General features: G+C 60.5%; 1 protein-coding gene across 10 annotated transcripts in view; it reads left to right on the plus strand.

Annotated features, from left to right (window-relative positions):
• Positions 1 to 15510, plus strand: part of HSPG2 (heparan sulfate proteoglycan 2) — a 99254-nt gene that overhangs the window by 71511 nt on the left and 12233 nt on the right. For all 10 annotated transcript variants that reach the window (XM_070510736.1, XM_070510738.1, XM_070510741.1 and 7 more), the window contains 29 exons: positions 18 to 160; positions 501 to 636; positions 719 to 873; positions 1083 to 1233; positions 1971 to 2140; positions 2227 to 2374; positions 2844 to 2995; positions 3162 to 3297; positions 3397 to 3548; positions 4294 to 4429; positions 4622 to 4773; positions 5202 to 5340; positions 5436 to 5587; positions 6205 to 6340; positions 6449 to 6600; positions 6852 to 6990; positions 7819 to 7970; positions 8190 to 8337; positions 9378 to 9529; positions 9977 to 10118; positions 10457 to 10608; positions 11002 to 11143; positions 11257 to 11397; positions 11718 to 11852; positions 12105 to 12286; positions 12775 to 12970; positions 13230 to 13409; positions 13717 to 13977; positions 15143 to 15347. In XM_070510736.1, coding sequence (XP_070366837.1) covers positions 18 to 160; positions 501 to 636; positions 719 to 873; positions 1083 to 1233; positions 1971 to 2140; positions 2227 to 2374; positions 2844 to 2995; positions 3162 to 3297; positions 3397 to 3548; positions 4294 to 4429; positions 4622 to 4773; positions 5202 to 5340; positions 5436 to 5587; positions 6205 to 6340; positions 6449 to 6600; positions 6852 to 6990; positions 7819 to 7970; positions 8190 to 8337; positions 9378 to 9529; positions 9977 to 10118; positions 10457 to 10608; positions 11002 to 11143; positions 11257 to 11397; positions 11718 to 11852; positions 12105 to 12286; positions 12775 to 12970; positions 13230 to 13409; positions 13717 to 13977; positions 15143 to 15347 — 4537 coding nt within the window. The remainder of the gene's footprint in view (positions 1 to 17; positions 161 to 500; positions 637 to 718; positions 874 to 1082; positions 1234 to 1970; positions 2141 to 2226; positions 2375 to 2843; positions 2996 to 3161; positions 3298 to 3396; positions 3549 to 4293; positions 4430 to 4621; positions 4774 to 5201; positions 5341 to 5435; positions 5588 to 6204; positions 6341 to 6448; positions 6601 to 6851; positions 6991 to 7818; positions 7971 to 8189; positions 8338 to 9377; positions 9530 to 9976; positions 10119 to 10456; positions 10609 to 11001; positions 11144 to 11256; positions 11398 to 11717; positions 11853 to 12104; positions 12287 to 12774; positions 12971 to 13229; positions 13410 to 13716; positions 13978 to 15142; positions 15348 to 15510) is intronic.

Raw genomic sequence — 15510 nt, forward strand, 5'->3', positions numbered from 1 at the left:
CAGGGCTCTGTCTGCAGGGGGCAACAGGCCCAGGGTCCAGGTGAGCCCAGAGAGGACCCAGGTGCACGAGGGCCGCACCGTCAGGCTGTACTGCAGGGCCGCAGGTGTGCCCAGCGCCACCATCACCTGGAGGAAGGAAGGGGGCAGCCTCCCCCCGCAGGTGAGGAGACCCGCCCAGGCCTGGCCGCAGGCTCAGCTGAGTCCCTGCACTCCCCACCCGCCTGCCCACCACACTCCCTCCTCCATCTCCTCCTCTTCTGTTTCTCTTCCCTTTCAAGATGGCAGCCTGCTCAGACGTGCTGCCTGAGGCACCCTGGCAGGGAGCAGTGTTGGCCTCTTGCTTTGCTGCCTGGCTCCACCTTTCTTGGCACCCAACTGGGCCCTAATATTGGCTCTGTGCCTGCCACCATATTTTATACCCCCCACCCACCCTCACTGGCTAGTCCTTGCCAGGCTGCCTGGACCCCCGTGGGCAGCTGACCCTTCTTGCTGTGTGGCAGGCCCGGTCTGAGCGCACAGACATCGCCACATTGCTCATCCCGGCCATCACGACTGCTGATGCCGGCTTCTACCTCTGCGTGGCCACCAGCCCCGCGGGCACGGCACAGGCCCGGATCCAAGTGGTCGTCCTTCCAGGTTCGGGGCCTCCAGGGGCTGCAGGAGTGGGGAGGGCAAGCCAGGTATCCCTGAGGCCTCCTCACTCCTCTTCTTCCCCCAGCCTCAGGTGCCGTCTCACCACCAGTCAGGATCGAGTCTTCATCGCCTTCTGTGACCGAAGGGCAGACGCTGGACCTCAGCTGTGTGGTGGCAGGGCTGGCCTACAGCCAGGTCACGTGGTACAAGCGAGGAGGCAGCCTGCCTCCCCACGCCCAGGTATGAGGGTCCCTGAGCCTGCGGCAGGGGACCTGGGGGTGGTCCCGTGTGCAGGTGGAGGCTTCACAGACTCTCTGTAAGTGGGGGCCGGCCCTTATCTCCCTCCGTCCTCAGCTTCAAACGACTCGACTCACCGAGGCTCAGAGGGCGTGGCGACTTCAGCCCCCTTCCCTGCCTCACATGTCTCTGTCCCCTCCACCCCGGTCCAGGTCCATGGCTCCCGGCTGCGGCTCGCCGAGGTCTCACCAGCTGATTCTGGAGAATATGTGTGCCGAGTGGAGAGCGAGTCAGGCGCCAAGGAGGCCTCTATCATCATCTCTGTCCTCCACAGCACCCATTCGGGCCCCAGCTACACCCCAGGTGAGGAGCCAGGTGGGGCCGGCTGGAGGCTGAGTCCTGGGATCTCCCCAGTGTTCCCAGGGAAGGTGCCCGTGGTCTCTTCGGTGACATCAGGACAAAAGGGGGCACTCTGGGCAGGCTTTGCCCCTCTACTCCCTCACTAGCGAGATGAGGGGACTGGGGGTGGCCATAACGTTGATCTGGGTTGTCTAGAGCCCCGTGATGAGGGTACTGTTTTCAGAATTCATCAGGAAGCAGCAGAGTCGGTGTTGAACACTGAGTCGAGAGTCAGGCTGACCTGGGTTCAAGTCCTGGCCCTACCCCTTATCAGCCTTGGACTGGTTATGTTACCTTTTGAGGCCTCAGTTTCCTCAAATGTGAAATGGGGGGCAATACTGCCACCATGTGGTGTGAGCACATGGTAGACACTCTAGAAAAGGGAGCTATAGCATCATTGTCTGCATCCTTCAGCCCAGCCTGGGCACTAAAATTCTCTGGTTCTCTGCAGGCCAGAGCAGCACGTAATATATCAAGCAGTCAGGGGTGGGCTAATGGGCCCTGAACTCCAGGCTGGAAGTGGGGAAGGGGAGGAGGGATCCGGCTGGCCATACTGAGGCAGGAGAGCATGGTCCTGCCCCAGGAAGGCCTCATATCTGCCCTCCCAAGCTAGGACCTGGTCATGTCCCCGGGCCCTCTGCCCCAGGGCTGCAGAACTGGGGCTCAGGAGCCCAGGCCTGACCAGCCCCTCTGTGCCTCAGCTCCTGGCGGAGCCCCAGCTCCGGGCAGCACCCAGCCCATCCGCATCGAGTCCTCCTCCTCCCACGTGGCTGAAGGGCAGACGCTGGATCTGAAGTGCGTGGTGCCTGGACAGGCCCACGCCCAGGTCATGTGGTACAGGCGTGGAGGCAGCCTCCCTGCCCGACACCAGGTATGGCAGTCCCCCAGGGCCAGCCTGCTGGAGGGATTGGATAGGGCCACTCCGGCCCCCTCCCAACCCTCCCTGTTTGCACTCAGACCCACGGCTCGCTTCTGCGGCTGCACCAAGTGTCCCCAGCTGACTCGGGCGAGTACGTGTGCCGCGTGATCCTTAGCTCTGGGCCCCTGGAGGCCTCCGTCCTGGTCTCCATCGAGGCCTCTGGCTCCAGCGCTGACTCCATCCCTGGTGAGTGACTGCCAATGACAGGGCAAGCTGGAGGAGGCCGAGAGCCTTCCACGGTCTGAGGTCCTCGTGACTTCTGTTACTTATGGCGGGGTGTTGCCAGGAGTCCCACATTGGAACTGGGCACAGGTCCCAGCCCAGGCAGACTCCACTTCTCTGAGAAACCCACCGTCTTCCCATCACTCCTCTCTCTGGCCACGTCATTCCTCATGTTCCTACTCCTGCCCACTCTTCCTCTCTGCCAGCCTCGACTACCCTCATCTCTCCCACTTCCTCACTCCCCTCTACAAGGCTTGGCCTGTGCCCCAGCCCTCCTCTTGGGGTTGCTCAGCTGAGGACCTCAAGTCCAAGCCACCAGACCCCTGAACATGTGGGCCTGGCCTCAGAAGACGAGGCTGAGCTGGCCCCAGGGTGGACAGTTCTTGCCCTCTCTTCTGGGGAGCATCTGCCACCCCTGACCCTGTCCCCACAGCCCCAGGACCCGTCCCACCTGTCAGGATCGAGTCCTCATCCCCCACAGTGGCTGAGGGGCAGACCCTGGATCTGAACTGTGTGGTGGCAGGGCAGGCCCACGCCCAGGTCACGTGGTACAAGCGTGGAGGCAGCCTCCCCGCCCGGCACCAGGTACAAAGTGGCAGGCAGGTGCAAGGGGGCCAGCCAGGGCCAAGCTATGGGTGGTGGGTTGCGGGGGTCCTAACCCCTGAGCTGAAGGGCTGGCAGTTCCCAGCAGGGGCATGGATGGAGGCATCCGGGAAGCCCCCTACTCACACCTTTGTTCATGGCTGCCCAGGTCCGCGGCTCCCGCCTGTACATCTTCCAGGCCTCCCCAGCTGACGCGGGCGAGTACGTCTGCAGGGCCAGCAATGGTGTGGAGGCCTCCATCACAGTCACAGTAACCGGGACCCAGGGGGCCAACTTCGCCTACCGTGAGTGGGGCCACCAGGCTGGGCTGGGACGGAGAAAGGGGATATAGGTGGAGGCAGCTTCAAAGAACTAGAGTGACCAGTGGCCATCGTCTCCCCCAGCTCCTGGTGGCTCCCAGCTCATCCGCATCGAGTCATCTTCCTCCCATGTGGCCGAAGGGCAGACCCTGGACCTGAACTGCGTGGTGCCCGGGCAGACCCATGCCCAGATCACATGGCACAAGCGTGGAGGCAGCCTCCCTGCCCGGCACCAGGTACAGGACTGGAGGATGGACGGGCCAAGAAGGGAATGGCGGCCCCTGGGTGGTGGAGGTGAGGGGTGGGGAGGACTGGAGGCTTCTCTGAGACACGGGAGGCCTTGGATCCCATTGCACAGGTGTATGGTGCAGGGGTTAGAACCCGGACTCTAGGAGCCACCAGCCTAGGAATCCTGCCTCCACCATTCATTAGCTTGTGAGCTTGGGCAAGTTACTTAACTTCTCTGTGCCATCGTTTCAGCATCTGTAAAATGGTAATAATGGTCCCTACCTTATAGAATTGTTTTGAGGTTGGAGTGAGTTAACATATACGCAAGGTGCTCGGAGCTGTGGCTTAGAGAAAGCGCTCTGAGCTGTTACCATTACGGTAATGCCATTGGCTATTATTATTATTGTACTTTGTAGAACTGAGGATGCCATTGATTGCAGATGCACCATTATTTTAGGTACCTCTAAGAAAAACAGGCTGCCACTTGCACTGTAAGATTCTTCACTGTAAGACGCATCTTGATTTCAGAGACACTGAAGTGTGTCTGAGAACCGAGAGAAGGTGGCAGTGTTTGCAGTTCACTGGGACTCCTGTTGTGCCCCCCCTACTCCGGGGATGAAACACCCGTCTCCATCCCTAAGCAGGACAGAGCTGATGACCAGGCCTCGGGGGTCAGAGAGCGAGGCAGGGTTGCGGGTCAGAGATGCAGGGGTCCCGTGAGGGCCCCCTCTGACCGCACCTCCATCCGGCCAGACCCACGGCTCACTGCTGAGGCTACACCAGGTGTCCCCAGCCGACTCGGGCGAGTATGTGTGCCGCGTGGGGGGTGGCTCAGTGCCCCTGGAGGCCTCCGTCTTGGTGACCATTGAGCCTGCAAGCTCTATGCCTGGTGAGTGGCACTCGAGGGAGGGCAGGGCTGGGGACCCCTGACTCTGGCACTGGGGCTCCCCATTCTAGCAGTGGGGCTCACCACTCCAGCAATGGCAGGATCCCACAAGACCAACAGCCCCTAGCTCCACTCACATCCCCCTCTCCTCCTGCCCTCCCAGCCGGGGGTTGACCCTCTGCCCTCTGTCCCCAGCACTGGGGGTCACCCCCCCAGTCCGGATCGAGTCCTCCTCCTCACACGTGGCTGAAGGCCAGACCCTGGATCTGAACTGCCTGGTTGCTGGGCAGGCCCATGCCCAGATCACGTGGCACAAGCGTGGGGGCAGCCTCCCCGCCCGGCACCAGGTAGGAGGCGGGGAGCTGGGGGGGCGGGGCTAAAGAACCCTGTGACTGCAGAATAAGGAGCACAGGCTTTGAATTCAGGCATATTCAAGTTCAGATGCTGCTCTCCACTTGCCTGCTGTGTGGCTTTAGGCTGTCATTTGGCTTCCCTGATCCTCAGTGTCCTTGTCTGTCAAATGGGCTCACACTGCCTACCTCACCTGCGCCATAGCACATCAACAAACACTGGTGCCCTGCTTCTTCCCACCAGGCCCAGTCCCAACACTGGGGCAGGGGAACTGGGGGCTCATGAATGGTGGTTCTCCCTGGAAGAGCCCCCTCGAGCTCCAGCTGCCTGGGCCAGACTAGGAGGAGGCCAGGCAAGGGAGTAGCAGCCTGGCTGGGAGCCCCCGAGCCCGGCTCTGAGCCTGCCTCCCTCCCGACCCTCCCAGGTGCATGGCTCAAGGCTGCGGCTGCCCCAGGTGACTCCAGCCGACTCTGGGGAATATGTGTGCCGCGTGGTCAGCAGCTCGGGCACCCAGGAAGCCTCAGTCCTCGTCACCATCCAGCAGCGTCTTAGCCCCTCCCACAGTGAGTGTCTCGGGGGTCATAGCAAACAGTGGGGGCTGCTAGGGCCCCTCCACCCTCAGCGGCTCCCACATCCTGCCTCCTGTCCCCTCTCCCAGCCCAGGGTGTGGTATACCCCGTCCGCATCGAGTCCTCCTCATCCTCCCTGGCCAATGGACATACTCTGGACCTCAACTGTCTAGTGACCAGCCAAGCCCCCCACACTATCACCTGGTATAAGCGTGGAGGCAGCCTACCCAGCCGGCACCAGGTATGGAGCCAGCAGGCAAGGAAGACAAAAACTGGGCACACCCGTTCTGACAGGAATCAGCAGGGGATCTTAGCACCTCCTCTGTGCTCATTCAGTCATTCAACAAACATTGAGTGTTCTTGCTAGATGGGCCTTGGACCAGTGCTGAGGATACAGAGATCATCCCACTGACCTCAGTTGGATCCTATATTTGAACAAAACGTTCTATGATTCACTCACTAAATTTCCCTGAGAACCTGCTCCAGGCTAAGTCCTGTGCCTGGCACTAAGGATTCCAAATGGAATGAGACAGGTGCCTGCCCTCAGGGAGCTCACAGGCCAGAGGGCGAGGCAGACATGCCACATGCAATAGGAGCCACAGCAGGGCTCTGTGGAGTCACCAGAGAAGGCCTCAGTGGGCTTGCTGCAGGGGTGAGGGGTGAGAACAATACAAAGACTAGGGCCACTGTCCACCCCAGCCTGGAGCCTCAGGAAGGCCCCGCAGAAGAACCCCTGCGGACTGGGGTGGGGGCAGACCCCAGGCAAGAGAGGGAGGCTCCTGGAGTCTGGGGGCAGCAGCAGCAGTGCCCAGGATGTGGAGGGGCTGCCCCCACCCGCAGATACCTATTCCCCTCTAGATCGTGGGCTCCCGGCTGCGGATCCCCCAGGTGACGCCAGCCGACTCGGGAGAGTACGTATGTCACGTCAGTAATGGTGCTGGCTCCCAGGAGACCTCACTCATCGTCACCATCCAGGGCAGCGGCTCCTCCCACGGTGAGAGCACGTGGGGCAGGGCAAGTGGGTGCAGGGGGGAGGCAGAGTCCCCAGCACTGTCCCTGGTATCTGACTCTCGCTGTGTGGTCTGTCTCTCTCTGTCCCCAGTGCCCAGCGTGTCCCCACCCATCAGGATCGAGTCCTCGTCCCCCACAGTGGTCGAAGGGCAGACCTTGGATCTGAACTGTGTGGTCGCTGGGCAGCCCCAGGCCACCATCACATGGTACAAGCGTGGGGGCAGCCTTCCTGCCCGACACCAGGTACAGAGTGGAACCATGGCAGTGGGGACGGAATACCTGCCCCCCGGGGTGGGCAGTGCAGGGACAGCCCCGTGGGCAAAGAACCCAAAGCATTAGCTGGCAATCCTGGGGCAGTCGTGCCTCCTGCCCTGGCTAGACAGAGGGTAGTATGAGCAGGTCTGACGAGGGAGGCTGGGAGGAGGCCTGAGCCAGCCCGTGACCCCTCTGCCCCTCGACTCCCTCTCCCCGCCCTTCCCCACCTGCCCCCCAAGGCGCATGGCTCCCGCCTGCGGCTGCACCAGATGTCTGTGGCTGACTCGGGCGAGTACGTGTGCCGGGCTAACAACAACATCGACGCCCAGGAGGCCTCCATCATGGTCTCAGTCTCGCCCAGCGCCGGCAGCCCCTCCGGTGAGTCTGAGGGAGGCCCGAGGAGGGACCAGAGACGCAGGTCACAGTGCTCCCTGCAGAGGAGGAGCTCTGTAGTCAGAGCCCTTAGGCGAGGCTTGTGGTCCAGGGCGAGGCTCTGCAGAAAGGTGCCTGGATTCGAATCCTGCCCACACCACTAAGGGGCTTGAATGAGTTACCCTCCTCTCAGTGAAATGGGGATATCGGTCATTCCATCTTCACAGAGTTGTCCAGTACGGTGGCCGCCAGCCACGTGTGGCAATTAAAATTAGTTACAGTTTAAAATCCACATCCCCGGGGCCAGCCCGGTGACATAGTGGTTAAGTTCGCACGTTCCACTTCGGCGGCCCAGGGTTCACTGGTTCAGATCCCGGGTGCAGACATGGCACCGCTTGGCACGCCATGCTGTGGTAGGCGTCCCACATATAAAGTGGAGGAAGATGGGCATGGATGTTAGCTCAGGGCCAGTCTTCCTCAGCAAAAAGAGGAGGATTGGCAGCAGATGTTAGCTCAGGGCTAATCTTCCTCAAAAAAAAAAATTCACATCCCCACATTTCAGGTGCTCAATAGCCACACGTAGCTAGTGGCTACTGTATTGGGCAGTGTAGATGATGGGACATTTCCATCATCGGAGAAAGTTTATGAACTTTGTGAGGATTAAATGAGTGAATACACATACAGTGCTTAGAACAGAGCCTGGCATGCTATAAGTGTTGGCTATTATTATTACCTTGAGAGAGGGGGGTTTCTACAGCTAAGGCGCCCACCATCCCAGCTGTTCCCAAATCTGCCTATAGCCAAAGCCCCGACTTGCTGTCTCTGTGCCCCCAGTCCCTGGCGGTTCTGTGCCCATCAGAATTGAGTCGTCATCTTCACACGTGGCTGAAGGGCAGACCCTGGATCTGAACTGCGTGGTCCCTGGACAGGCCCATGCCCAGGTCACGTGGCACAGGCGTGGGGGCAGCCTCCCCCCTCACCACCAGGTATGGGAGTTGGCGGCAGGAAATAGTGGGAGGGCTGCTGCATGTGGGGGCCCTGCCTGGGGGTCCATCCCCCAGGCTCCGCCCAGGAAGGAGGTCTGGGAGCTCCCATGGGCTGCAGCGCCTGCCTGTGTCAGAGGTTAGACCCTGGCCCCAGGCCTTCAAGGATGTCGACTGCCATCTCACTTTGCTCCTCTGTCTCCCTGTCCTGTCCCCGCTCAGGCCCACGGCTCACGGCTGCGGCTACACCAGGTGTCCCCAGCTGACTCGGGCGAGTACGTGTGCCGTGTGGTGAGCAGCTCTGGCCCCCTGGAGGCCTCGGTCCTGGTCACCATCGAGGCCTCTGGCTCTAGCGCTGTTCCTGTCCCTGGTGAGGGTCCCTCCGGTGGGGCTGGGAGGCTGGAGAAGGGAGGTGGGGAAGGACCAGCAGGCAGAGATCGGGAGGCAGGTGAAGGGGGCTTCATCTCTAGGGCCCGAGAGCACAGACTTCAGAGTCTGTCATCTGTGGGTGTGAGCTCAGCCCCTCTGTCCACACCTGAGCGGTCACACAAGGGACTTCTCTCCGCATTTCCCCTTCCTAGTCTGTAAAGGGGGGATAGCAGCTCTTGCACCAGTTTCATGAGTTCCCCAGAGGCTGGAGCTGCACTTCTGGGGCCACGTGAGGGTGATCTTAGGTGATAAAATAGGGGCATATTAGGGAAAAAACAGCAGCACATCAAACCTGTCATGATTTCACAGAAATCATTCCCTATAATGGAGCTAAGTATTTAAGGATTTTTTTTAATGAATCAATGAAAGGAAAATGCAAAGTAATGGATAGCACAGGGAGCGCGTGGCTGTATCAGACGTCATGGTAGCAGCACGTGAATTGCTAAGTAATAAACAAGATATAGCACTTAGTAGGTGTGGGCCCTGTCACATCTATGCATTATCTCATTTCATCCTCGCAATAACCCTTTGAGGTAGGTGTGATTGTTCTCTCCCTTTTACTGGGGAAACTGAGACAAGGAGAGGTGAAGTAGCTTTCCAGAGGGCACACAGCTGATCCACGGCAGAGCTGGGTTTTGAACCCCAGCAGTCTGGCCCCAGAGTCTGGGTTCTTAGCCACATACTACTCAAGTTTGGGAAGCATTAGTGATCTGTGTGGAGGTGCCTGGCCCTGAGCCCTGGCCGCCAGTGGTGCTGGGAGCACAAGAGCTGATGGTGGGGCCATTGTCTGGGGCAGGGCCAGGAGAATGAGGTGCTCTACCCCCCAGGCTAGCCCAGCCGCCCCAGGCCTCAGGGGAATGGGAAGGGGGAATCGAGGCCACCTCCCCATGGCCTCTAGTCTGAACATCTGGGCACCCAGGGGCAGGGGCTGAGGGCACAGGGGTGGGGGTCCCAGCTCACTGACCTCTTCCTATGCCCCAGCTCCAGGCGGAGTCCCACCCATCCGCATCGAGACCTCCTCCTCCCACGTGGCTGAAGGGCAGACCCTGGATCTGAAGTGCGTGGTGCCTGGGCAGGCGCATGCCCAGGTCACGTGGCACAGGCGTGGGGGCAGTCTCCCTGCCCGGCACCAGGTATAGGGGCTAGAGAAAGCAGGATGTGGGCACACCCCATCCCATGCCACCTCCTGTGCGGGCAGTCCTGCCTGAACCCAGCCCTAGAGGGAAGGTGGCCCCAACATCCAGGGCTTTGGGAAAATTACAGCAGGAAATCACTGGGAATGAGGAGGTCAAGAACAGCCTGGGCACAGCAGGGCCACCTCTGGCCCCCCAGCACCTTGGCACAAATGAGAAAAGGACACCTCTTACCCAGGACACTGGACTTTCTCCTAGCAGAAAAGTGTCCTAATAAACCTACTCCACAATGTCTAATGTCAGAGGGGGTCACCTTTGACAAGATGCAGCCTACATAACTGTCCATGACGGTCCTGGGGACCAGGTACCAGGGGGCTTGGGCATCTGAAGGCCTTGGCCCTTGGCCCCCGAGCTCACTCTCCCCACTCTTGCCCCGACCCTGGCCAGGTCCATGGCCCCCTGCTGAGGCTGAACCAGGTGTCCCCGGCTGACTCTGGCGAGTACTCATGCCAAGTGACCGGCAGCTCAGGCACCCTAGAGGCTTCTGTCCTGGTCACAATTGAGGCCTCCAGCCCTCGCCCCATTCCTGGTGAGTGACATGGGCAGTGGGCGATGCTGGGGCTTGGGTGTGGGGGCCCCTTCCTGGCCTTGCTCCTCCCTGCTCTCCCAGCAGAAGCATGGAGCTCTCAGCGCTGTGAATGTCCTCCAGCCCCTCCCCTAACCACTGGGGACCAGTCCTGGGTCTCATCACAGCAAGCTGGCCCCCAGGGAATGGAGACTCTTCTTAGGTCGATGGCGCTCAGCCGTGTCAGTCACCCTCAAGCCTCTGCGCTCCAGGAGGGCCAGTCGGCATTTACTGCCTCCACCTGGGTCCCTGCCTTCACCCCCTGGAACCTTGCCTTTCTCACCCACCCGTTGTGCCCACAGCCCCAGGACTGGCACAGCCCATCTACATTGAGGCCTCCTCCTCCCACGTGGCTGAAGGGCAGACCCTGGACCTGAACTGTGTGGTGCCTCGGCAGCCTCACGCCCAGGTCACGTGGCACAAGCGTGGGGGCAGCCTCCCTGCCCGGCACCAGGTACGGTGACCAGGATGGGGAGGGTTCTAGGGCAGGCAAGGATCAACCTGCAGTTGCCTTCTGCACCCCAAATCTCATGCCAACCCTGGCCTGCTTGGGACCCCCAGGAGATAGGATACCTTTTGGGGAACAGTTTGCCAGCCTGGAGTTGAGACCTGGGTTTTTCTCCTGGCTCTGCTGCTGAATCGTTTCTTGAGCCAGTTTGCGCCTCTATAAAGGGGGTGGGTTGGACTCGTAGGATTCTGTGAATGAGGCTCCTTCATTCCCACCAGCTGGAGCCCAGAGCTCCTAAGACCCGAGAGGGGACTCTTGGGCACTGGCAGAGCCGGGCGTGGGGACTTGCCCTGTCCCAAGTACTTTGGCCTGATGGCTGCCCTCTCCTCGCTCCAACAGACCCATGGCTCCCGGCTGCGACTCCACCACGTCTCCCCCGCCGACTCTGGCGAGTACGTGTGCCGTGTGGTTGGCGGCTCAGGCCCTGAGCAGGAGGCCTCCTTCACAGTCACTGTCCCACCCAGTGCGGGGTCCTCCTACCGTGAGTGTGGCAGATGCCATGGGCAGGGGAGGGAGAGAGACCCTGGAGCTGAGGCAGCGGGGTCAAGCCAACCCAGCCCCAGAGCCCAGCCCTCCACCTGCCTCATCCCCCAGGCCTTAGGAGCCCCGTCATCTCTATCGAGCCGCCCAGCAGCACCGTGCAGCAGGGTCAAGACGCCAGCTTCAAGTGCCTCATCCATGACGGGGCAGCCCCCATCAGCCTGGAGTGGAAGACTCGGAACCAAGAGCTGGAAGGTGAGCTGGGCGGGGTGGGTGGGCTGGAGGCAGGTAGGAATGCCTGGTGATCACCGCTGTGGATGGGGCAGAGGCCAAGCACAGCACCAAACTCCTGGTATGACCCTGGGGAAGGTTCTTCCCCCCTGGAGCCTCAGTGGCCCCATCCGGATGGTGAGGGGGCTGGACCCAGGCGTCCCCAAAGACTCTTTCACCTGCTGTCTGTGACCCTGTGAGCTGGACACGCCCAGGCTGGAGGGGTCAGGGGCACAGGGCAGAGGCAGCGCCAAGGCGTGAGGACCACCCTCACTGACTATACCTTCCCAATGCCACTCCAACAGACAACGTCCACATCAGCCCCAATGGCTCCATCATCACCATCGTGGGTACCCGGCCCAGCAACCATGGTGCCTACCGCTGCGTGGCCTCCAACGCCTATGGCGTGGCCCAGAGTGTCGTGAACCTCAGTGTGCATGGTGAGGAGCGTGAACCCATGGGCTCTGCCAGCCTGTCTCCAGCCCTCATTCTGAGCTCAGAACCTGCAGGTTTAAGTCCTGCCTCTGCCACTGCCTCCCTCTTGAGCATTCCCCCTCTCTGAGCCTCAGTTTCCACATCAGTGCAGTGGGGAGACTAGTGCCCACATGGCAGTTACTGAGAAGGGGGCTGTGACAGTGCACGTGACCAGCAGAGCTCTGCATGCACATCAGTCGTGTCGTTCCTCTGGACAGGGCCCCCTACGGTGTCTGTGCTTCCTGAGGGCCCTGTGTGGGTGAAAGTGGGAAAGGCAGTCGCCCTGGAGTGTGTCAGTGCTGGGGAACCCCGCTCTTCTGCTCGCTGGACCCGGATCGGCACCCCTGCCAAGGTGGAGCAGCAGACATATGGGCCCGTGGACAGCCACACGGTGCTGCAGGTGAGGCGTGGCCTCCCCTTGGCCAGAGGCCAGGCCCATCCTTGAGCAGATGCTTGGAGGGAAAAGTGGTGGATAGGCAGATGGATGGTGAATGGATGGAGAGAGAAAAGGGGGGTTGGGATAGGTAGATGATGGGAAGATGAGAAGATAGGCAGGAAGAAAGAGGGAAGGTGGAAGAAGGGAAGAAAGAATGGTTGGAAGGATGGACGGATGGGCAGAGTAGGTAGGTGGGTGGGTAGATGAGTGGAAGTATGGATGGGTGGGTGGGTGGGTAGGTGGGTACATGGATGGATCTGTGGGTTGATGGACAAATGGATGGATGGACCAATGGGATGTTTTGGGTGTGAGACCTTAAGCAGCCTGTCAGATAGGAGAGCTCAAAACAAAGGGAAGGGTAGAGAAAGGAGATAAAACTAAACCAGAGCTGGGGGCTGATGCAAAGGTCCCTCTTCAGTGCCCGCATAATCACCCTCCTTGTTTTCTTCCAGATTTCATCAGCTAAACCATCAGATGCGGGCACCTATGTGTGCCTAGCTCAGAATGCACTGGGCACAGCACAGAAGCGGGTGGAAGTGATTGTGGACACGGGCACCGTGGCCCCAGGGGCCCCCCAGGTCCAGGTTGAAGAAGCCGAGCTGACTGTGGAGGCTGGACACACGGCCACCCTGCGCTGCTCAGCCACAGGTGTGGACAGGGGCTGACACACGGGGCAGGCAGAGCAGTGGTGCCTGGGGCCTGCATTGTAGACACAAGAGATCTGAAGATGATGTCATGCCTGGGGAGGGGGCTTTGCTGCTGGCATCTCCCAGTGATGGCTGAGGTGCCCACTTAGTGCCCCCCACAAAGGGGCCAGATCACCCGGGTCCCTTCCTCACCGTCGCCACCCTCCGCTGGTCCTTGGGGCAGCCCAGCAATCGCTGCCTTCTTCCACTTGATTCCGCAGGCAGCCCCACGCCCACCATCCACTGGTCCAAGCTGCGCTCCCCACTGCCCTGGCAGCACCAGCTGGAAGGCAACATGCTGATCATCCCCCGGGTAGCCCAGCAGGACTCGGGCCAGTACATCTGCAACGCCACTAGCCCTGCCGGGCACGCTGAGGCCACCATCGCACTGCACGTAGAGAGTAAGGCACTCATCCGCCCTCCTCGGGCTACCTCTCTGCACTGCATGGAGGTCTGAGCCCCCCACCAGGCTGCACCCTGGACAGAACCCCAGGAACCCCATCCAGAGGGCCCCATATCTCAGCCTCCCAGAGCCTACCCTAGCCTGAAACCCATATGCCCGCCTGGAACCTTTGCTCCCCTCATCCCCAGTCCTCCAGCCTCCCCACTCAGCCTCCCTGGTCCTTTGGCAAGTCTCCTGGACCCGACATTTGTTCCCATCTCGACCTCTGCTCCTCCCCACTCTGACCTCTATGTCCCCCACCCCAGGCCCACCGTATGCCACCACAGTCCCGGAGCACGCTTCGGTGCAGGCAGGGGAGACGGTGCAGCTTCAGTGCCTGGCTCACGGGACACCCCCGCTCACCTTCCAGTGGAGCCGCGTGGGGGGCAGCCTCTCTGGGAGGGCGACCGCCAGGAACGAGATGCTGCACTTTGAGCCCGCCGCCCCCGAGGACTCGGGCCGCTACCGCTGCCGGGTCACCAATAGGGTGGGCTCGGCTGAGGCCTTCACCCACGTGGTCGTCCAAGGTGAGCAGCCCTGGGTCAGGCTGGGCAGAAGGGGGTCAGCTTTCCTCCAGGCCCTTGTCTGAGCCTTTCAGTCACCCAGCAACTGGCACCAGGGGACCCCCACTTGGGGTACAAGGCCTCCCTCCATTGCCCCACCTGGAATGCCTGGCTTTCCCTTCTTTAACGCCCAAGGCAGGCCTGCCTCCTCCAGGAAGAGCCCCATCAGCTTCTCAGCAGCTCTAGCTCTCATTGCTGCATCCCTCCCTTGGCGTTGAGCTCCCACTGCCAGCGGCTGTAGGTTTACAGAAGTACCCCAGCCTGCCTCACCTGCGAGACTCAAGAGACGCAGGGCAGGGCCTGGACCCAGTCATCTTAGAAGCCCAGGCTTGTCTACCACAGGGCCAGAACGGGCTGGGTAAATGCTGCACAGTGACTGTGTGGCAGGGCAGCACCGCCCCCAGGCATGCCCAGGGTTTCAGTGGATCTCCAAAGAACCCAGCATCTCCATGGTCTCCTCTGTCAGTGACACAAAGCCAACAAGTTCTGTTGGGCCCCAAATTCTAGAAGCAGAAAAGCACATAGCCCAGTGGTCAAGAGCCTGGGCTACACTGAGCGTGGGTTCAGTGCTCGGTCACTTCCTGGTTGTGTGAACTTGGCCAAGCCTCAGTTTCTTCATCTGTAGGGTGGAGAGACAATGCCAGCGCTTAGGCTGACTTAGAAAGATACACGTATGTAAAGCCCGTGGCACGCAGTAGGCGCTTTGAATGATGACGATATGCATCTGCACTCACTCTCCCACCCACCCCCCGCATGAGGACATGTGGGTACCTTCCCCATGACCACAGATCCTCTTATGTTAGACTAGAGTCTTTGCTGTCCTTGCTTAAAATGTCTAAATCTTTCCAAGACCGACCCCTCGCACTCTTGCCTGGGGCTTCTCTCCACTCCCCTCCCGAAAGCAGAGCCCAGCGCTCCACAGGCTCTTAAATGTGTTGATTGAATGAATACGCAAGTGAGCAAATGCATCCTTCTGCCAGTGGAAGGTCTTTTCTCCCTGGTCAGAGAGGCTACCAGGAGAAGAACAGCCCTTGAACGTTAGGATGGGAGTTTCCTGGGTCCTGGGGGGTGGTGGGGGCGTCAGGGATATGACACACATATATGCAGAACCTCGCAAATGTCTCCACAGGCCCCTCTGGCTCTCTCCCAGCCACTGCTGTCCCAGCAGGATCCACGCCCACCGTTCAGGTCACGCCTCAGCTGGAGACCAAGAGCATAGGGGCCAGTGTTGAGTTCCATTGTGCCGTGCCCAGCGACCGGGGCACCCAGCTTCGTTGGATCAAGGAAGGGGGTCACCTGCCTCCTGGCCACAGCGTGCAGGATGGGGTGCTCCGGTGAGTGGGGGTGGGGGCAGGACTGAACTTGGGCGCCCCAGCTGAAGGCACACAGTGGAGCTGTTAGAACACCTGCCCTTGGAGCCAGCCCCGTGGCCAAGTGGTTAAGTTCGCGCACTCCACTGCAGGCAGCCCAGTGTTTCATCAGTTCGAATCCTGGGCA

This window comes from Equus asinus, chromosome 5 (genome assembly GCF_041296235.1).
Source record: "Equus asinus isolate D_3611 breed Donkey chromosome 5, EquAss-T2T_v2, whole genome shotgun sequence".
In the NCBI taxonomy this organism is placed as follows: domain Eukaryota; kingdom Metazoa; phylum Chordata; class Mammalia; order Perissodactyla; family Equidae; genus Equus; species Equus asinus.